Source organism: Bos grunniens, chromosome 22 (genome assembly GCF_055505025.1).
Source record: "Bos grunniens cultivar Pamir isolate PY7600 chromosome 22, Bosgru_T2T1.0, whole genome shotgun sequence".
Lineage (NCBI taxonomy): Eukaryota > Metazoa > Chordata > Mammalia > Artiodactyla > Bovidae > Bos > Bos grunniens.
Window position 1 is genome coordinate 18330852 of NC_141186.1, and position 23488 is coordinate 18354339.

Genomic DNA, 23488 nt, shown 5'->3' on the forward strand with positions numbered 1-23488 from the left:
GAAGACAGAACATTTGCCTTGCCTATTGCCCTTTTACATATTACATTAGAAATCTTCATTGTGCCAGCCCTCAAGGAGGGAAGAGGGAGTAAGTTACCCTCTCCTGACCTTCACATCATCACACTACAAAAGCCCTTCAATTTCAGGCATTTGCTTTGCTATCTTGTTCCTGATGAAGGGAAAGCAGAGTGAGATACTCTTGAAAGTTCAGCCACTTACACCAAATTATAGTGGGTGGAATTGAAGGTGACTTAAGCAGCCAAAGTTGGCTGGTAAATAGATTCATACCCATCATGGATTTGGTCAGCAGCTTGTGAGGGGAGGGGAAGCCCTTCTCCAGAAATATTCTGTTGAGGGGAATACACCAGGAGGGGAGCCGCTAGGAATTCCCTAGGACACAGGACAGAACTTGGGTACCACTTGGCCTCTTCCTTTTCGCTGTCAGCTCAGTGATGACTTCGGGGCCCAGTGATGATTTGGGGGTGCAAACTCAGTCATTGTGTAGAGTCAGGAATTGTATAGAATGATAGCAATCAGTCATTTAGATGCCTGTGATTATCTTTGGTTTTACAAGAGATATAATACTGATCAGTAAGTTCAGTTCATTTCAGTCGCGCAGTCATGTCTGACTCTTTGCGACCCCATGAATCGCAGCATGCCAGGCCTCCCTGTCCATCACCAACTCCTGGAGTTTACTCAAACTCATGTCCTTCGAGTTGGTGATGCCATCCAGCCATCTCATCCTCTGTTGTCCCCTTCTCCTCTTGCCCCCAATCCCTCCCAGCATCAGGGTCTTTTCCAATGAGTCAGCTCTTCACATGATGTGGCCAAAGTATTGGAGTTTCAGCTTCAGCATCAGTCCTTCCAATGAACACCCAGGACTGATCTCCTTTAGAATGGACTGGTTAGATCTCCTTGCAGTCCAAGGGACTCTCAAGAGTCTTCTCCAACACCACAGTTCAAAAGCATCAATACTTCGGTGCTCAGCTTTCTTCACAGTCCAACTCTCACATCCACACATGACCACTGGAAGAACCATAGCCTTGACTAGACGGACCTTTGTTGGCAAAGTAATGTCTTTGCTTTTGAATATGCTGTCTAGGTTGGTCAGAACTTTCCTTCCAAGGAGTAAGCATCTTTTAATTTCATGGCTGCAATCACCATCTGCAGTGATTTTGGAGCCCCCCAAAATAAAGTCTGACACTGTTTCCACTGTTTCCCCATCTATTTCCCATACAAAAAAGATCTTCACAACCCAGATAATCAGGATGGTGTGATACTCACCTAGAGCCAGAAATCCTGGAATGTGAAGTCAAGTGGGCCTTAGAAAGCATCACTATGAACAAAGCTAGTGGAGGTGATGGAATTCCAGTTGAGCTATTCCAAATCCTGAAAGATGATGCTGTGAAAGTGCTGCACTCAATATGCCAGCAAATTTGGAAAACTCACCAGTGGCCACAGGATTGGAAAAGGTCAGTTTTCATTCCAATCCTAAAGAAAGGCAATGCCAAAGAATGCTCAAACTACCGCACAATTGCACTCATCTCACACGCTAGTAAAGTAATGCTCAAAATTCTCCAAGCCAGGCTTCAGCAATACGTGAACTGTGAACTTCCTGATGTTCAAGCTGGTTTTAGAAAAGGCAGAGGAACCAGAGATCAGATTGCCAACATCCGCTGGATCATGGAAAAAGCAAGACAGTTCCAGAAAAACATCTATTTCCGCTTTATTGACTATGCCAAAGTCTTTGACTGTGTAGATCACAATAAACTGTGGAAAATTCTGAAAGAGATGGGAATACCAGACCACCTGACCTGCCTCTTGAGAAACCTATATGCAGGTCAGGAAGCAACAGTTACAACTGGACCTGGGACAACAGACTGGTTCCATTAGGAAAAGGAGTATGTCAAGGCTATATATTGTCACCCTGCTTATTTAACTTCTATGCAGAGTACGTCATGAGAAACGCTGGGCTGGAAGAAGCACAAGCTGAAATCAAGCTTGCCGGGAGAAATATCAATAATACTGATTGTCATATAATATTATCATCATATAGAATAAGAATATGTTTAAGATATAATACTTAGAGAAGTATTATAATACTTAGAGGAGATATAATACTTAGAGGAGATAATTCACTGTGGAGTCAGGAGATTTGGATTCACATCCCTGGTCTTTAACTATTTGTGTGTATTTGGGCCACTTTCTTGTTCTCTGTTTCTGTCCCATTGCTGTCTTTGGTACATGAAGGTAATTATGCCTTCACTGAAAGGCTTCTTTAAGCTGGGACAGAGTGAGTGGTCATGAGCTGCTTGGAATTCCCCTCTTTCTTGCTGTTAATTGTTTGTAGGCCAGAGAAAGCTGTGCAGATGACCTTGTACTGTCTCTTCCAGGCCAGGAAACATTGACTTGGCTTGCATTCATTAACTCAGACTTGTTTCTTTTGTATGTTAATTTACTCATTCATTGGATGTTAAGAAGTTGTTCATCTCCCCGCCCCTCCATGCTTGGGGAAGGGAAGGCTGGTTTTGGTGAGTGTTCAAGGTTTATTCATTTTTTAAAATTTTGTTCATTTTTGAACATCAAAAGAGAGTACACAAAATATGCTTGTAGGATAAAGGAGTATTTTGCTTTGTCCATGCGAATGTACACATCGTCATTACAGAATCTAAAGGCTTGGTTAAGAGTGACCATAGCTTGGGAGCTAAATGGGAGAGTTTTGGACAAAACTATCAGGTGGCCATCTTGAGGGCACGTTGGGTGGGGTAAATGTGAAATTTATTGGTACTTTTGTTTTCTTTTTGATTTCCTATTTTTGTCAAGTTTTTGCTTTTTGTGTATATTAGACTTGTGATTAGAGGCAAAGCTATTAAGAAACACAGTTTTGTTGAACTACGTTGAGGCTAGAGGTCAGCAGAAAAGATTCTTCATGAGTCCAAGCTGTTTTACTTTTAAAAAACAAAGAAGTCTTCCCAGGAAGTGCTTACTTTAGAGACTATAAAAAGCAGTCATTTTCCTTTGAAATCATCATTTTATACTTGTCTTTGTAGATTACAGCTGGTTGTCTATGTCAAATTATTTTCTTTTTTCCATTAAGCATTATATTGTGATCATTTTCTCATGTTACTGGACAGCATTCTTTGGAAGCATTTAACTGGCTGCATAGTATTCCATTACACAGCATCCTTAGTTAACTGTTGCCTAATTGTTGGACATTTGGACATTTCTGTTGCTTCCTGGTATTTTGCTCTTATAAATAACTATCATAAATGTCTCTGTGCATCAAGGGTTATATGCCTCTTTGAGGATTTCTTTGGAATAAATTTTGAGAAGTGCAATGCAGAACCAAGAGCTTGCCCTATTTAAGGCTTTTACATGCAGCACCCTCTTGGGAAGCTGTATAGGAGGGTCTCCTTGCCCAGGGGCTTCTTGACCTTGCTTTTGGCTCAAGCATGCTCAGCCATCTAGAGAGAAGCTGATATAGGGGAAGTGCCTCCGGATTCTTAGCTTCAAGTCATTACCCAGTGTGTAACTTTAGGCAGGAAGCTTCCTTTCTCTGAGTCTCCCTTTCCTCATGTACAAGATCAGAACGATGACATTGGCCCCCAGATTATTCTGGAGCTAAGGAATAGCTGTCCACCCGCAGTTGTGCTTGAGCCTTTGAGTAGCTCCTAACATGTAAATGTGGGAATGAATATGGGGTAATATGCGGGCAGTGATTTATGGGCAGGAGTTTGGTCAGGTGCGTTTCCTTGTCTCTTAGAAACTTGCTGCACCTTTGGGAGCCAGCAGGCAGTAGCCGGTATCACTTGATGAGAATGGGAAGCGTGCATTTTGATAGGATCATTCACTTTAGGATTTATTATTTAAAATAGCTAAAGCTTGACTTTAAATTGCCACATTAAAAAAATAATAGATGGTTGATTTGTAACTTTTGTTTTTAAACTCTTGTTTTTCTGATCAGGGAAGAAGATTCCAGGGAGCACCCCCTTTATCCCTTCCCTCTCTGGGGTTCTCTGAGGAGCCTTGAGGTCATTTCAGGATGGCAGACCATTTCATCTGAAATTTAAAACCTTGATTTTCTTGCTGATTGGAGGCACACACTCCTATCTGGAACTTGTTTTCCTTTCTCTTCCTCCTGTTTCCTCAGCTAGCAGGGACTAAAGAGAACCCAGAATCCCATGACCCAGATGTAATTATAGCTAATATTTTGGTATCCTTCCTTCCTGATTGAATTCAGATGTATTCCCAGATATACAGGCAGAATATGTTAACAGAATTGGGTTTCATGGTATATATTTTATAACTTGATTTTCTTGTCATTAATATTTTATCATGAATATTTTATTATATCCTTCAGTGTTCTTTCGTAATATGATTTTCCACGGTTGTAGAGCTTTCTGTCACATGAACATACTCTAATTTATTCAACCAAGGCCCTATTATTAGATGTTTTTCAACCTTTCACTCTCATAAATAATGCCACAGTGAATATTCTAGTAGAGGAATAGCTGTATGTATATCAGTGACAATACTGTGTCAGAGGGCAAGAATATTTACCACTCCTTGCTATTTATTCCAAACTGCCTTCCAGATACAGTGGACATCTTGACCCGAATCAGCTATAATGAGTATGCCTATTTCATCGGATCTACATTTGCACTTGATATGATCTCAAAAATATTTCTTCCAAATTTGATGTGAGAAATACTTAAAATTGTGTTTTCCCTTCTGATCCGAGTGCAGTTGCAGAGCTTTCCTGTCTTCTGGCTCCATGGTATCCCATGCATGACTGCGTGTCTCTGCACTACTGGTCCACCCTTCAGTCTTCTCTCTTCTCTCCACCCCTGGAAGGTGACCTCTGAAAGTTTACCAGTGGACTAGCCTGCCTGTCTCTTCTGTTGGACTGGTCACTGGGAAGCCCCGACAAGAGGTGGGGTGGGTCAGGAAGGAGAGAGAGATCCTTGCTCCGTACTCCGTACTTGGTCAGCTGTGACATAGATCCAGTCCCCCATGTGCCCAAGGTGGCGTGTTCCACGTGACTATGTTTCCTTCTGTGTTTTGGGACTCACTGCTCCTTGGTCCCTTGGGATCTGGGTGGCTTTACTGTTGTTGGAAGTTTGTGCATTGTCCCTTGAGCTTTGGAATGAATCCCTCAGTAAAGAAGCCCTCTTGGACTGTTCTTGAGTGTTGCATGTGTTTCCTGTTGGGACCTTACCTGGTAAGAATGATCTGATTTGTAATTGCAATAGATTGTGCACTCTGACAGGTCATCACCCTGTGTTGCAAGCCAGAAAGTTTAGGCTCCGGAAGACCCAGAGTCTAACCTTTACTAAGTGTTTTGGTTGCACCAACAGAAGGATGAAGTGTGGTGAGATTTCATTTCTAAGGGTTTTTCAGGAAAGGTAATTTCTAGCATTTAAATATGATCCACTGTTCAAACATCATCATACTTTGCTCGATCTTCCATATCATGGTCTTCTAGATGCTGCTTTTTGTCTGTGTAGCTGGATTGTGAATAAGAAATGAACATGAGAGCCATGACCTCACTCAATCCCGAGGACATAACCAAGGTCAGAGCTCCAAGAGGGCAGGGGTCATTTCCTCCTTTGCTTCCATATGAGTCTTGAGTGTTTAGGATTGTGTTTGGCGTGTGGTAGGTGCTCAGTATATGTTGTTGAATGTGTCAAGGGTTCTGAGACCACCCTCAGGCTTGGTGATTTGGTAAAGGAGCCACAGAACTCACATAGTTGTTATGCTCAAGGTTGTGGTTTATTACAGAGAAAGGATACAAATAAAGAGAAGCAAAGGAAAAGGGTGCATAAGGTGGAGTCCAGGAAGTGAGTGGGCATCAGCTTCCCTCTCCCAGTGGGATCACAGGGACAATACTTCATTCTCTTAGCAACAACATGAGATAACATGTGTGAAGTGTTGCCAACCAGGGACGCTGACCCAAGCTTTGGTGTCCAGGGTTTTTACTGGGGGGTCATTCACCTAGATATGGATCACACATTTAACTGATCTTAGCTACTCAGTCTCCAGCACCCCTAAGAGGTCAAACTGATACAGTGTGGCCCTGGGTCCCAGGTGAACAAAAGCCGGCCTTCACCACTGATTATTCCATTGTTTCTTGGAAGGGAAGTTATGACCAACCTAGATAGCATATTCAAAAGCAGAGACATTACTTTGCCAACAAAGGTCTGTCTAGTCAAGGCTATGGTTTTTCCAGTGGTCACGTATGGGTGTGAGAGTTGGACTATGAAGAAGGCTGAGTGCCAAAGAATTGATGCTTTTGACCTGTAGTGTTGGAGAAGACTCTTGAGAGTCCCTTGGACTGCAAGGAGATCCAACCAGTCCATTCTGAAGGAGATCAGCCGTGGGATTTCTTTGGAAGGAATGATGCTAAAGCTGAAACTCCAGTACTTTGGCCACGTCATGCGAAGAGTTGACTCATTGGAAAAGACTCTGATGCTGGGAGGGATTGGGGGCATGAGGAGAAGGGGACGACAGAGGATGAGATGGCTGGATGGTATCACTGACTCAATGGACGTGTCTGGGTGAACTCCGGGAGTTGGTGATGGACAGGGAGGCCTGGCGTGCTGCGATTCGTGGGGTCGCAAAGAGTCAGACACGACTGAGCGACTGAACTGAACTGAACATAAACTATCTGGAATGGCCCAAGGCCACAGTGGTACAAAGACACACTTAATAGAATATTCTGAGGACTTAGGGGTCATCTCCCAGGAGCGGTCAAGGGCCAGCCCTTGTGTGGGCTGCGAAGGGTTTGAGGATCCCATGCTCTCTGAGTTTACTGCACAGGCCAAGATCATAAGCTCCAAGTGGGCTGTTAACGTTACTTCTTTTGTACCCCTGTAAGCGCCAAGAGTTTAGGATGATGCCAAGCACATGGCAGATGCTTATACTGAGGTTCTTCAGAGAAACAGAACCAGCAGGAAAACCAGTACTTTTGTTAAATAATTGGCTCATGTGATTGCGGAGGATTGGCAAATGCACAATTTGCAGGTTGGACCAGCAGGCTAGGTTTCCAGGAAAGAGTTGCAGTTGAAGCTTGAAGACCACTGGTTGACAGAATTTCCTCTTAGAAGTCAGTCTTTTTCTTAAAGCCTTCAGCTGAGTGTGTAAGGCCCATCCACGTTAGAGAAGTGTAACTTGCTCAAGTTCACTGATTGAAATGTTAATCCCATCCAAAAAATACTTTCACAGAAATGTCTAGAATAGTGTTTGACCAAATATCTGGATGCCATGGCCTCACCAGGCTGACATATAAAAATAACCATCACAATGCTCAATTGTTGAAAAACCATAAACCATTAGGATCAGAAGAGACCAGTGGAGTCAGGACCCAGCTTCCTAATTCCACTTACCTCTCTCCCTGGCAACTCTTCTCTCAGTGTAGAAACCCTTGAATATCCAAGGTTCTGCTTCCCTTTGCCCCCAGGGTTAAGGCCACATCTGTGACTACTCAGTAGTTCTCTTCATTCCACCCTAATTTGTTCCTTTCTACTTAAATCATATCCTGAAACCTTCCCCATCCTAGCTCAGAGCAACCTCAATTATTGGACTGTGTGATAGAGTTTTAGTGAAATGGCACCTCCTTCTTTCTTACAAACAAGTTAATAGCAATGAGAATGTTTTTCTAGTCCCCTTGGGGGGAAAAAGGCATCAAATAAAAACAGTGATTTTTCTCTATAACTGAATCAGACAGTTTATCCCTCAGGCTGTTGACACAGGAGAATCTGAAGAAGGAAAAATAGCAAATATTTTCAGCCAGGGTAATTCCCAGTGAATAAGACAGCAACATATTCCAACTGATAACAGAAATTAAGTCAATATTTCATGTAAGGGCAGGAGAGTTCATATCAAATGTGGTCCCCAGGTCCCAAACTGGAACCATAACAATTTCCTACTACAAAAAAAAAATTCTATAGTAGGCTTATCATGATTACCTTTTATTTATTTATTTAATTAAAAAATTACTTAGCACTTTGCATGTTATTGGTTTCTTGAAACCCTAAGGCCAAGATTCTTAGGGACATTCAAGACAATAGATCTTTTCCCAGTTTTAAAAACATTAGAAATTAACATTTTTTTCATTGATTGAAGGAGATGATTCTGAGTGGTGTTCTAAAATCGTACTTGCTGCTGCAGCTACTAAAACACTTTCTTCTGGGGTCAGTCAGTGCTAACCAAAGATAGCCATGGCCAAAGTGTGGAGCTGTACAAAGCGAGCAAGGCTTTGGTTCTACACGGAAGCAGTCCTTGGCCTTGGCCCAGTGGCTGGGCTGATCAGAAGGTCAGAAGTGTAAAACACATCGGTTTGAAAGCTGTGTAAGGGAATGGCTTACACAAAAGAAATGGCCTCTCCTTTTGAATCTTTCATCATATTTTTCTCCTAGAGTGGACTATACCTCCTGGTTCACTAGGAACTGTCTGGGTTTATGCTTCTTATCCTGGTTTAGCTGGTAGAGCTCACACGTCTCTGGTTCCAAGAATAAGCTAGTGATATTGTAACTCCAGGCCCTTGCATATGCTCTTCCTTCAGCTTGCATTTGCTGTTTTCCTATTAATATACATGATATGGACATGGTTTGCTACTTTATGTCCTCAAGTCTTAGATCAAATAGGCACCTCCTTCGTTATTCTCTAACAGGTGATGTTTGCTTTTTCCTTCTCATATGGTCTGAATGTTTGTGTCCCTTCCCTACCCCTGCCTCACCAAATTCATACGTTGAAATCCTAACCTCCAAAGGTGATAGTATTAGTGAGTGGGGCCTCTGGGGGGTGATTCGATCATGAGGGTGGGGCTTTCGTCAATGGGACCGGTGCCCTTAGTAAGAGATCCCACAGAGCTCCTGTCCTTCCACCATTTGAGAACACAGTGAGAAAGCTCTGGATGAAGGCCTTTATCAGGATGTGGCCATATTGGCACCTCAGTCTTGTACTTCCCCCCTCCAAGAATGTGAGAAATGAATTTCTGTTGTTAATGAATTTCTGTAATCTACCTAGTCTGTGATATTCAATTGTAACAGCCCAAATGGACTGCTATTCCAATGTCAGTTCTCTTGTGTGTTTACCTTTTTATTTTCTATCCCTCCTCACCCAAGGTGTCCAAGTTGTCTGGAACTATGCCAGCCTAACAGTGGGCTCTTGATGGTATGCTGGCATAAATAAAAAAATGAATGAATGAATGAACTGGAAGGTACTGTATGAGTAGGTGGCAGAATCCTAGCAGTAGTAATAGAAAACTACTCAATCTCAGTGGCTTAATAGAATAGAAATTGAGTTTCCATTGATGCCAAATGTAATCTGTGATGGTGCAGTGGCAGTGCAGAGAGTGAGAGCAGAATCTCTGCTCCACTGAGTCATTCAGGGATCCAGGCTGACAGAGATCATCCTATCTTTGATGTCCTACAGGCATTGACATCCAGCCAATAGAAAGGGGAAAAGATAGAGGATATGCAGGAAGTAAGCTTTTCTAGTCTGCAAGTAGTGTCATCACTTCTTTTTTTTTTTGGTTAGGAAGTGATGAGTATGACCCTGTTGAGATGCAAAGGGGCCCAGAAACATGGTGGGCAGCTACTTCCCAGTGACCACTTTCTATATAGCTAGTCACTGGTACCTCTAGTGCAGTCACATTCAGTGGCCAAGCGCTACCACCATGGTCCTTATAGGGAGCTTCATGAGGGCAGAGACAGTCTCTTTCATAACTTGAGCTGAAGGCCTAGCACAGTCAGTGTTTGAATGAATAACCAACCACCTCTTGATCACCGACTATATTTGGGGCACGATGTCAGACACAGAGCTTGCCATGGTGTGAACACATAGAATTCCACAAAGACTTAGAATCAACAAAGAATCTTTTGTCCTTTGAAGACAGACCAACCCCTGACTCCATTACAGACTCCATAAAAAGCAGAAGATGGCCGGGCAAGTTCTGAAGTGACTTTCTTCACCCTCAGAGAGCAGGATAAAATAAAAGTCTTCTAGTGTAAAATGCATCAGTTTGAAAGCTGTGCAAGGAAATGGCCTCTCACCCTCCTTTTGGATCTTTCATTGTATTTTGCTCCTTGGAGAGCAATGGAAACTGCTTCAGAACATGATCTTTCTACTTTCTATTTCTTCTCTGAAATAGAAAGTGAGTTTTTGTTCTCCTTTTTTTCTAGACCTCATGTTCTGTTCCATTGTATGTCCTGCAGTGGAAATAAAAAAGAAGTCAGACTGAATTTCCCAGCACATTTTAAACTCCCATAGTTAAGAAAAACAGGAAGTCCTTGAATGTATACCATCAGATGAAGTCCTAACCCCGTTTTATGGGAGATTAGGTTCTTCAGAGGGCTAAGATCTGTGTCTTTTACACTTGTGTCCTTTAGCTCAGGGGTCCCCAATGTCCAGGCCATGGACTGGTACCTCTGTCAGATCAGTGGCAGCACAAGATTAGAAGTAAAGTGCACAATAAGTGTAGTGTGCTTGAATCATCCCAAAGCCACTCCCTCCCACCCAGCCCCCAGTCTGTGGAAGAACTGTCCTCCATGAAACCGGTCCTGGGTGCCAAAAAGATTGGGGACCGCTGCTTTAGGTCATCAAGGAGAAAGTCACCTTGGCCACTAAAAATACGTGCAGACGTTTTCATTGTTTTCTTCCTCATTGCCATGTTGAAGTTTTGCTGAGCTCTTCCATGGAGAGAGCAGAGTAGGGAGCAACTTTGTCCTATGAGACTGCAAAAGTTTCAGTGGCTGGCTTGAAAGAGAACACCTAGATAGTATTCTGGAAATTTGACATCATATGGGTATCTGACCATGATCTTGACTCTGAGGTTGCAGAGGAGGAAAGTCGTATTCCCATGGCATGCTCTCATCCTCCTTTTATTTCCTCTCTTCTTTCATTCTGATTCCATGGCCACAGCAGTTAGAGGCTCCTTAACTTTGTATTGTCCCCTGTATATCACCATACTGCTGTCCTTCATCATGCCTTACAATTTACCAAAGACTTTCACTCAAGGTATGTTGTAGGAGCACTTTGAAAACTATGAGTGCGGCACAGATACATGTAAGAATGTCACGTTTATATGCCTATTCACTTCTCCGAGAAGCATGTCTGAGGGCGTCACTGTTTCTCACCGTTTTCATTACTTCCTCATTTTTATCCTAATAGAAATACCCCAAAGGTAGCCCCAAGCACATACTATCCCATCATCTGTCCCAGTGTCTATTTAAAGAAGTTATTTGTTCATTTTTTATTATTTCTTGTTGGCTGTGCTGGGTCTTTGTTGCTGTGCGCTGGCTTTTTAGTTGTGGCGAGTGGGGGCTACTCTTCAGTGTGGTATTTGAGCTTCTCATTGTGCTGGCTTATGTGGTTGCGCCGCACAGGCTCTAGGGTGTGTGGCCTTCATTGGTTGCAGTTCCCGGGCTCTAGAGCCAGGGCTCAGTAGTGGTGGTGCGTGGGCTTCATTGCTCCATGGGATGTGGGATCCTCCTGGACCAGGGATCAAACCCAGGTCTCCTGCATTGGCAGGCAGATTCTTTACCACTGAGCCACCAGTGAAGCCCTCAGTATATTTTTTGTATTGACGCAAATAAAGGGCTTCCCAAGTGGCTCAGTGGTAAAGAATCTGCCTGCCAATACAGAAGATGTAGGTTGAATCCCTGGGTCAGGAAGATTGCCTAGAGGAGGAAATGGCAACCCACTCCAGTATTCTTGGCTAGGAAATCCCATGAACAGAGGTACCTGGTGGGCTACAGCCTATGGGGTCTCAAAGAGTCAGACATGACTGAGTGACTGAGCATGTACGCAAAACAGTTGATTTATAAGTGTTAATTTCTGCTGTACAACAAAGTGCTTCAGTTACTTTATATATATCATCTCATTTAAAATTTTATTTTCCATTATGGTCTATCATAGAATATTAAATATAATTCCCTGTGCTAAATATACAGTAGCAGCTTGTTATTTATCCAGTCTCTATATAAAAGCTATGTCTGCTAATCCCCAACCTCCTAGTCCATCTCTTCCCCAGCCCCTCCCCCTTGGCAATCACAAGCCTGTTCCCTACTTCTGTGATTCTGTTTCTGTTTCATAGACGGGTTAATTTGTATCATGTTTTAGATTCCTCATGTGAGTGATATCATATGGCGTTTTTCTTTCTGACTTACCTCACTTAGTGTGATAATCTCTATTTGTATCCGTGTTACTGCACATGGCATTATTTCATTCTTTTTTTATGGCTGAGTAGGATTCCATTCTATACATGTACCACATCTTCTTTATCCATGTATCTGTCAGTGAACAGTTCGGTTGCTTCTATGTCTTGGCTGTTGTGAATAGTGCTGCTATGAACATAGGGATGCAGGTGTCTTTGTGGATTAGATTTGTCTTGCTGCATGCTGAGGAGTGGGGTTGCTGGGTCATATGGCAACTCTCTTTTTAGTTTTCTGAGGAACCTCCTTACTGTTTTCCACAGTGGCTGCACCAGCATGCATTCCCATCAACAGTGTAGGAGGGTTCCCTTTTCTCTACACTCTCTCCAGCGCGTGTTATGTGTAGACTTTTTAATGATGGCATTTCTGGCCGAATGAACACCAGAAACTTAGTGGCATAAATCAGTAGCTTGTGTTGTTGTGTTCATAGTTTTTCCAGGTTAGGGACTTCTGTGGAATTATAGTGTGTGTCTTGTCTCAGAGCCAGGATGTCTGGGGCCTGAGCTGGGAAGACCACACTGGCTGGCTTTGGGGACCTTCTGGAGTTTTCTTCATTCAGCTCTGTGGTGCCTGGATGGGTTGACTCCTATGCTGGGGTCAGTGGGGCTTTCCATGGGAACATCCAGATATCCTCTCCGTGTGACTTACTGCATTTTCAGAGGAAATTCCCTGGCAACCAGCATGTCAAGGGAACCGAACAGTACTGCAATGCTTTTAATGAGCTAGTGAGAGACATAAAAAGTGAAACCATATAAAATGACTCTTGCCATAATGATGGTGACATATCCATTACAATGCAGTGGTATCACTGAAAAGAAAGTCCTGCTAGAGATGCTGTTTTTAAAATGTCTCATTTTACAGATGGCAGGCCTCAAGTGACTTAAAGCCTTTTTTAAAAAATGTGGACTATTACCAACATAAAAAGTGCACACATGTAAACATACAATTTAATAAATTATTATTAAGTAAACCCCTATATAATTACAGGTCAAGAAACCAGTGGTCAGAACTCAGAGCCCACAGGATGCCCAACTCAGTGACAACCCCTTTCTACACCATGAACATGTCTACAAGGCCAACTTTTCTGGTAAGTCACTGGTTATGTTTTATCTGTTTTTGAACTTTATATAAATGGGCTAATATTGTATATGTTCTTTTGCATGTGGCTTTTTTTTTCTTCCCAACATTAAGTTTATGAACTCTGTCCTTGCTGTGTGTGTAGTTGTGACTTGTTTATGTCACTGGGTGGGTACATACATGCTCAGTGTCTCTCTCTTTACAACCTGATGGACTGCAGCCCACCAGGCTCCGCTGTACATGGAATTTTCTGGGCAAGAAAACTGGAGTAGGCTGCCATTTCCTCCTCCAGGATCTCCGTGACCCAGGGATCGAACCCCTGTCTTCTGAGTCTTCTGCATTAGCAGGCAGATTCTTTACCACTGAACCACCTGGGAAGATACGGTTATGTCATTAGTGCAGAATATTCCATTGTATGAACATTTATCCATTCCACTGTTAATGGACACATGGATTGTTTCCAGTCGTTTCCAGCAAATAATACTGCTCTGCACACTCTTAAATGTGTACTTTGTTGTACCCGGGCATGCATGTCTCTTAGGTATCACCTTAGAGGGGGTGAGTAGACAGTACTGCTGCTGCTAAGTCACTTCAGTCGTGTCCGACTCTGTGCGACCCCATAGATGGCAGCACACCAGGCTCCCCCATCCCTGGGATTCTCCAGGCAAGAACACTGGAGAGGGTTGCCATTTCCTTCTCCAATGCATGAAAGTGAAAAGTGAAAGTGAAGTTGCTCAGTCGTGTCTGACTCTGTGCGACCCCATGGACTGCAGCCCACCAGGCTCCTCCATCCATAGGATTTTCCAGGCAAGAGTACTGGAGTGGGGTGCCATGGCTTCTCCAGAGTAGACATTAACAACCTATCTAAAGTGATTGTACCATTTCATGCTCCCCAAGCCACACAAGAAACTTCACCATAACTTGATATTAAGGTTATCAGACTTTTTCATTAGAGTTGTTTTTGAGGGTTTTTTTTGGCCTTGGGTTTTATTTTTTTTTCCTTCATTTAGAGCATAGTCCTCTGTTTCTTCATTTTCCTTGACTCTCTGTGTTGGATTTAAGCATTAGATGAAACAGCTACTTCTCCCAGTCTTGAAGGACTTAAGTTTTATTTGAGGCAAAATGAGGACTGCAGCCTGGGAGGCAGCATCCCAGATAGCTCTGAGAGACTGCTCCAGAGAGGTGGTGGGGGAAGGTCAATATATGTCGATATATATTGGTCAATATACAAGGTGTTGGTGAAGGGAGAGTTAAATCATTCAGCACTCATTTTACAGAAGGTTTTCTGCTAGTCACGAGGCTATGATGTCACCATGAGGGGATTTAGTGCTTTTCTAGGTATGAGGAGATGCAAGGATTGAGAGTATTCAATCTGTTCCTAAAAACATCTAACTAAAGACCTGTCCCACCAGATTCCCTGGAGTACAGGGTGCCTCATTCCACCCTGAGCTCCCTCAGGGTGCTGCTGTTGCAACAGTACAGGGTTAAATCTCTGCAGAGGCAGATGGCAAATGCCCTTGTTGTGTGGTCATTGGTAATGGTCTTGGAAAGTGCCAGTCTGTAGTTCACAGTGTCTCCTGGATGTGATCCCTGTTGCTTTTCAAAGCCATATGCTTTGGTGGCCTGTCTCTCAGGTAAAGTCTTCAGGGCGGCGGTGCCTGGTGTAAGTGCAGACCATGCACTCCTGGGCAGAAGCTCCGGGTTTGTTGAGTTCTCCACTGACTGTGGGTCACACAGCCTGGGATAGAGTTTATGGTGACGTCACGTCCTAGGCTTTCCTACCTGCTCGATGTGGGTCTTCCTTTGTTTTCCTGGTATGAAGGGCTGCTCTGCTAGTTTTTGTGTTTTTTCCAGAGGAAATTGTTCAGTCAGTAGCTATAACTTCAGGGTGTTCATGGGAGAAATTGAGTTCAGGATCCTCTTACATCATCGTCTTGGATCACTTCTGCTGCTGCTAAGTCACTTCAGTCGTGTCCGACTCTGTGTGACCCCATAGACGGCAGCCCACCAGGCTTCCCTGTCCCCAGGATTCTCCAGGCAAGAACACCAGAGTGGGTTGCCATATCCTTCTCCAATGCATGAAAGTAAAAAGTGAAAGTGAAGTCGCCCAGTCATGTCTGACTCTTAGCGACCCCCTGGACTGCAGCCCACCAGGCTCCTCCATCCATGGATTTTCCAGGCAAGAGCACTGGAGTGGGGTGCTATTGCCTTCTGGATCACTTCTAGCATTTCCAATTCTTGCCATTCCAGTAAGCATGTGAGCTTCCCAAGTGGGGCTAGTGGTAAAGAACCTGCCTGCCAATGCAGGAGACATAAGAGATGCGAATATGATTGCTGGGTTGGGAAGATCTCCTGAAGACAGGAATGCAACCCAGTCCAGTATTCTTGCCTGGAGAATCCCATGGACAGAGGAACCTGGCGGTCTGTGGTCCATGGGGTCACAAAGAATCAGACACGACTGAAGCAACTGAGCACAAAAATACAGGTGAGCATGAAGTGGTGCGTTATTGTGATTTTTACTTGTATTTCTCGGATAACTAATGAAGTTGATCATATTTTCATAGGTTTCTCGGCCATTTGGGCATACTTTTTTTGGTGAAATGCTTGTTATTGTCCTTTTCCATTTTTCTTTTTCGCTAGTGTTTCACTTATTGATATGAAGAGGTTCTTTATTTATTATAGGCTGTGATATTGTGATTGTTAATAAGAGTTATATTTGGTCTTTGTCCTTGTTTCTGGCAGAGAGCTTCTAAAACTCTTAGAATTTACTAAGTGATGAGAGCAACAATGATGCCATTTTTTATGTTAATAATGTGAGTTTTGGACCACACTTCAGAATGGGGCTAGCTTCCAGGGGACCCACCTATGTGATTATATGGTCCTAGCTCCTGATCTCTGGGGAGAGCAGAGGAGCTGGAGATTGAATCACTTGCTGATGGCCAGTCATTTAATCAATCATGGGTGTGTCATGGAGCCTCCGTTAATCCCCCAAAGGACCAGGTTTGGAGAGTTTCTGGGTGTGAATATGTGGAGGCCTGGAGAGAGTTGCATGCCTAGAGAGGGTGTGGAAATTCCCTGTTGTCTCCCCTACCTTGCCCTCTGCATTTCTTCCATCTGACTTTTCCTGAATTATATCTTTTTGTAACAAACCAGTGATCTAGTAAGTGAAATATTTCTCTGAGTTAGGGAGTTGCTCTAGAAAATTGATTGAACCCAGAGAGGGGGTCATAGGAACCTCTGGTTTATAGCCAATCATCCAGAAACACAGGTAATAACCTGGGCTTACGAGTGGCATCTGAAGCGAGGAGGGGCTCAAATTTTGCAGGACTAAGCCCTTATCCTGTGGAATCCGGTGTGGTCCCTGGGCAGGCAGTGTCAAAACTAGTTAAATTGTGGATCACTGCACTGGTGTTGTAGAGTTGCTTGTTTGTGTGGGGAAAAACACAGATTGGAATTGGTTCCAGAATAGTTTCACGGGTATATGGCCTTTGTTAATTATATAAGTGGCAAACTTCTTTCCCACCCTGTAGGTTACCTTGTCACTCTCTAAATGATGTTTTTGTATGTCCATTTGTATACTTCTTTTTCTGTCCAACATCATGTTGTGAGATTTATTCATGTTGTGTTGGTACCTATGAGCTGTTAATTTCATGACTATGTCATATTCTATTATTCCTAATTCTAATAAGCCCACTTACTACACTTTTTTTGGAAGAGTAACTGCTTTCTTTTCTTTGTATTTTAAACACTCTTTCTATATGTCAAGTAGATACTGCTGTATTCTAAAAGCTTTATTGTTTTGCCTTTCTCATTTATAGCGGGAATCAGCACATTATGGCTGGCAAGAAATTCTGTCCCACCACTTAATTTTGTTAATAAAGTTTTATTGGAACACATTCATAGTCTTTCACTTACGTATTGTCTGTGGCTGCTTTCGTCCTGTAACAGCAGAATGGAGTAGTTGCAATAGAGACAGGAAACCTGTGAGCCTTATATAATGGGTTGACCAAAAGGTCATTCAGGTTTTTCTGAAACATCTTACCAAAAACCCGAATGAACTTTCGGGCCAACACAGTATTTACTACTGGCCCTTGGTGAAAAATATTATTGACTCCTGATGTAGATCTACAACATACTTGATCAAAATCTCTGTATTCTCATATCACTGGATGGGCTTTTCACCTTCCACTGAAAAGTCTTCCTTTTCTCTACAAACATTCATTTACTAGCTACTCTGTGGGAGGCCTTGTAGGCACTGATGACACATGGATGAGAAATATGGTTTGTGCCCCATATGATCTCACAGTTTGGTGACATTGCCCTTCACTTGCATTAGCTTTCTCACACCAGCAAAGCCATATGTAAGTTAATGGACATTTACTGAGCAGACCTAGGAGGTACCCCATGTTCTGTTAGGGATAAGAAACTCCTAGATAAATAAGACTTTCTCCCAGCCCTCAAGGTGTTTACAGTCTAGTAGGGTGGCCATGCTATGCTAAGTCACTTCAGTCATTTCCGACTCTGTGCGACCCCATAGACAGCAGCCCACCAGGCTCCCCCATCCCTGGGATTCTCCAGGCAAGAACACTGGAGTGGGCTGCCATTTCCTTCTCCAATGCATGAAAGTGAAAAGTGAAAGTAAAGTCGCTCAGTCGTGTCCAACTCTTAGCGACCCCATGGATTGCAGCCTAACAGGCTCCTCCGTCCATGGGATTTTCCAAGCAAGAGGTACTGGAGTGGGGTGCCATTGCCTTCTCTGAGGGTGGCCATACGGAGAGGTAAATAGCTGACATCATCATCAGCCAATACTTGGTGACATAGTAGATTCTCGCAGCTGTGGCTTGGTGACACAAGGGCTGTGTGGACTCAAAGGAGTTAAAAATAATATCATTTTTGGTTTGTGAAATAAAGCCAAAGCAGAAGTGATTTAAAAATTCTGATTTTAATGTTATTTGTAACATTGAATTGTAACATTTTCAGCAAGTCAACACCACACACCCTGTGAGGGCTGTGCACATTGGTCATGGTAGTCATTAAATTAGTCATCCTGATAATTACAGGAGCTCAGAAATAGCTACTCATCAGCCTGAATACAAAACCAATCCCAGGATTCATTGAAATGCACCTAAGAAGGGTTGTTAATTCTGCACACACACTTAGAGGAAGTTATATATAAAAAAGAAGTTGCGTCTATCCTTAGGGTATCCTCGATAACCTTATACGTCATCTGAATGGCCATTCAGCATTCCTCCTCCAATGTTTTAAAACTGCATGTGTGACTACATGGTAACATATTTGAAGTCTCTCTACACGGGGAATTTTTTCCCTTCTCTCAGTAGATTCTGTTGTAAAATGACAGGTATGGTAGAGGCACTACTTGTCAGGAGACAGTAATTACTTGTCAGGAGACAGTAATTACAAAATAAAATCACTAACAAAATCAGCTTATTTAAAAAAAAGAATGAGTAAGCGTGAAATGGGTTATGACAATCCAATAATTAACTAGTGGCCAAAGCCAGTGTTTTTCACATTTGAATGATGGATTAGAAAATCCCACACACAGTAGAGAAGCTCAAGTAGAAATGTACCAACTTTTCACTTTAGTAAGAGATCCGATCTCCTGGACTGCTGGAATCATTAATATTTTATTTTAGTTTTGTAGATTCTTTGTGTCTTCACAGTTTTGATTTCAAATGATCATACTGATTTTTTTTTTTTTCTTTTTATTGACCAAATGACCCATGCAACTGCTTTTCTGATTGTGATCTCTCCCATTCCTCATTCAGAACATAGTTTGGGAAATGAATCACCTGAGATTCCTATCTCCTTTTGTGAAGGTCTCTGTGTTGGGACAATGCCAAACTAGAAAGTAAGTGACACCGTTGCTTTATCAATTGCCTGGTCAGAATAATGATTGTCTCATATTCTTTGAAACTCAGTATACCATGTTCCATTCTCTTTGTCCATGGATCCTTGTAATGTTTTTAGACTGGCTTCTTATTGGAGAAGTGTTCCAACTGGTCATTTGGCACCCCATTTTCTTCATGTATAGAATAAGTGATTGGAGGTAAGCCTTGATGGGATGCTCTATGCCAAGAACCAAGATGAAAATATTTAGAGGAGGGATTGTGGAAATTAATTTATGCAGGGGTTAAAAAGAGATATATTAGACCTTGTCATAGCCACTCAACTCTGTCCTTAAACAGCACAAAAATAGCCATCAGTTCAGTTCAGTCACTCAGTCATGTCCGACTCTTTGTGACCCCATGAATCGCAGCACGCCAGGCCTTTCTGTCCATCACCAACTCCTGGAGTCTACCCAAACCCATGTCTATCGAGTTGGTGATGCCATCCAGCCATCTCATCCTCTGTTGTCTCCTTCTCCTCCTGCCCCCAGTCCTTCCCAGCATCAGGGTCTTCTCCAGTGAGTCAACTCTTCGCATCAGGTGGCCAAAGTATTGGAGTTTCAGCTTCAATATCAGTTCTTCCAATGGACACCCAGGACTGATCTCCTTTAGGATGGACTGGTTGGATCTCCTTGCAGTCCAAGGGACTCTCAAGAGTCTTGTCCAACACCTCCATTCTTCGGCGCTCAGCTTTCTTTATAGTCCAACTCTCACATCCATACATGACTACTGGAAAAACCATAGCCTTGACTAGATGGACATTTGTTGACAAAGTAATGTCTCTGCTTTTAAATATGCTATCTAGGTTGGTCATAACTTTCATTCCAAGGAGTAAGCATCTTTTCATTTCATGGCTGCAATCACCATCTGCAGTGATTTTGGAGCCCAGAAAAATAAAGTCAGCCACTGTTTCCACTGTTTTCCCATCTATTTCCCATGAAGTGATGGGACCAGATGCCATGATCTTCGTTTTTTGAATGTTGAGCTTTAAGCCAACTTTTTCACTCTCCTCCTTCACTTTCATCAAGAGGCTTTTTAGTTCCTCTTTACTTTCTGCCATAAGGGTGGTGTCATCTGCATATCTGAGGTTATTGATATTTCTCCCAGCACACTTGATTCCAGCTTGGGCTTCTTCCAGCCCAGTGTTTCTCATGATGTACTCTGCATATAGACAATACTTAAACAAACAGCATTTGGTGTGTTCCAATAAAGCATTATTTAAAAACCAAAGCAAGGAGTGGGCTAGATTTATTTTGTCTATTTTTTTTTTTTTTTGCTTTCATTTTGCATTAGAGCATAGCTGACTAACAATGTTGTGATAGTTTCAGGTAAACAGTGAAGTGGTTCACCCCTACATATACATGTATCCATTCTCCTCCAATGGGTTCACTGGTCGCTAAGATGGTAAAGAATCCTCCTGGAATGTGGGAGACCTGGGTTTGATCCCTGGGATGGGAAGATCCCTTGGAGGAGGGCATGGCAACCCACTCCAGTATTCTTGCGTGGAGAATCCCCGTGAACAGAGGAGCCTGGAGGGCTACAGTCATTGGGGTAACAGAGTTGGACAGGACTGAGTGACTAAGCATAGCACATTCTGCCCCCAAACTCCCTTCCCATCCAGGCTGCCATATAACATTGAGCAGAGTTCCATGTGTTATACAGTAGGTCCTTGTTGATTATCCATTTTAAATATAGCAGTGTGTAAACCCCAAACTTCCTAACTATCCCTTCCCGCATTCTTCCCCCTGGCAACCATAAATTCATTCTCTAAGTCTGTGAGCCCTTTTCTGTTTTATAAGTTCATTTGTAACATTTCTTTTTAGATTCCACATAAAAGGGATGTCATATATATATATATATATATTTTTTTTTTTTTTTTGGTCTGAATTACTTCATTCAGTAAGACAATGTCTAGGTCCATCCATGTTGCTGCGTGGAATTATTTCACACTTTTTAACGAGTTAATAATATTCCATTTTGTATGCGTACCACTTCTTTATCCATTCATCTTGTCGGTGGATATTTAGGTTGCTTCCATGTCTTGGCTGTTATAAACAATACTGCAATGAGTGTTGGTATCCTTTCAGATTGTGTTTTTCTCTGAATATATGCCCAGGAGTAGGTTTGCAGAGTTATGTGGTAGTTCTAGTTTAGTTTTTTAAGGAACCTCCATACTGTTCTCCATAGTGGCTGCACCGATTTACATTCCCACCAACAGTGTAGGAGGGTTCCCTTCTCTACACATCCTCTCCAGCATGTGTTGTTTATGGATTTTTTCATGATAGCCATTCTGGCTGATGTGAGGGGATATCTCATTATAGTTTGGTGGGGTGAAGGCAGTCTGTTACCCACCCCATACACTGACTCTCCCCCAACTCCGGCTTGGCTGCCACCCTGGAGTCCATTATGTAAATTTTGTTAAAACATCTAAGGAAGGGAAAACCCAAATGAATTTTCAGTTTGTGTCTCTTCTCCTGAACATAGCATAATGAAACCTCAAACAAAGGTCATTTCAGAAAAGAAGTATTGTACTTCACTTAAAGCCAATATTTTCCCCAAACTTTTAGATTATTCCTATACACACAGTGTATTTGGAGAGAGGAGAGGAGATAAATAACACAGAAGAAAATTCTATTCCAGATAACTAATTATAAGTCTTTTCCCTCCTGAAAAAAAAATTGATTTATAGATACAAAGTTAAAATCGTTTCTACAGCTTTTATTCTTTGGCAGAGAGAATATTGTGTTTTAACATTATCGGATTATTGCATTTTGTTGTTTTTGATGTGAAGCATCACTTTGTGTTATTCTCTTATAGAACTATATGTGTGACAATGTATAAAAGCCGTCTTAATGAAATTCCACAGTGTGTGTGTGTGTGTGTGTGTGTGTGTGTTTCCTCAAGGAATTAACATTCAGTGAAACAATCAAGGTTTTTATTTTGCTGGATCATTTTTATAATTTATTTGTTTTAAGAAAACAGCATCATTTGCATGAGAGTCATGATGGGACTTGCGAAAGAAATTTTAAATGTTTTCTTGATGGCTTTTTTATATGGCTTATTGTTATTTTTAAATTGACTTTTAGTTATACAAGAATTGTAACTGCATTATAAAAAGAACTGAAAGCTGAGGGAAAATACCAGCTATATGTCTAGATGACTTATAAAAGAAAGTTTAGAGATTTTCAGTGTTCTTTTGGTTTTGAATCTTGTGGTTATATGGAGTCCTCTGTTTCAGCGTTCCAGGGAACTTGGTGAATCAGGCATATGCCCAGGCCCCCACCTGTCTGAAAGCCTCTCAAGACTTGTAGATAAATAAGAATTTAGAGAGGTTGAAAAGAGGGGAAAGGGCAATCTGAGGAAAGGAGAAGCCAGTGGATAAGCCTGGGCAAACTGACCAAGGTTTCATAGAGCTGGAACGTAGGGTTTCTGAGCCAAGTGACAGGAAATGAGGTTGAAACAGGAGTTTTGAATCTGGTTGTGAAGAGTCTTAAATGTTCTGCTGAGGAGTTGAAGCTTTGCTTGTTGTTCAGGAAGCAGAGAGACACCCCGGACAGAAGGACTCTTAGAACCTCCACTCACGGTCCTGAAATCTGTAGATTAAGAAGTCGATCAGTGGTTATGGACAGGCACAAATGATGTCTGATTCTTCCTCTCCACCTCACCACTGTTCACAAGGAAAGCAGGGCTGGGAAAGAGACTGCAGGCACTGTCTTCCCCCCGCCACCCCCCGCCCCCTGCCACCCCAACGTGGTCTCTGGGATCATGGGTCACCACTGTAGCCTGTGCAGGGGAGGGAAGGGAAAGAGGCTACTTTGGAATGAATATGAAAGTGATGCTTTGAAACAAAGGCCCAACTTGAGACTGTTCTAATAACCACAGGTGACCACAGTTACACAATCAGACGACGTCAGGAGGGAGATGTCTACCCCCGCAGCAACAAGTTCTGCAGAGGACTGTGCTGTGCTTAGTCACTCAGTTGCGTCTGACTCTCTGCAACCTGGTGGACTGTAGCCCACCAGGCTCCTGTGTCCGTGGGGATTCTCCAGGCAAGAATACTGGAGCGGGTTGCCGTTTCCTTTTCCAGGGAATCTTTCTGACTCAAGGATTGAACCTAGGTGTCCCATATTGCAGGCAGATTCTTTACTGTCTGAGTCACCAGGAAAACCCAAGAATACTGGGGTGAAGAGCCTATCCTTTCTCCAGGAAAACTTCCTGACCCAGAAATCGAACCTGAGTCTCCTGCATTGCACGCTGATTCTTTACCAGCTGAGCAGGACAGTTGGTGGC

The 23488-nt window shown here is 42.7% G+C and overlaps 1 protein-coding gene across 24 annotated transcripts in view; it reads left to right on the top strand.

Annotated features, from left to right (window-relative positions):
• LOC147348186 (uncharacterized) overlaps positions 1–23488 on the top strand; it is a 732824-nt gene that overhangs the window by 91691 nt on the left and 617645 nt on the right. For all 24 annotated transcript variants that reach the window (XR_015151115.1, XR_015151118.1, XR_015151113.1 and 21 more), the window contains exon 2: positions 13203–13302. Coding sequence is in view for 1 of the 24 variants with exons in the window: in XM_086366616.1 (XP_086222742.1) it covers positions 13203–13302 (100 nt within the window). In the remaining 23 variants the exon portion in view is untranslated. The remainder of the gene's footprint in view (positions 1–13202; positions 13303–23488) is intronic.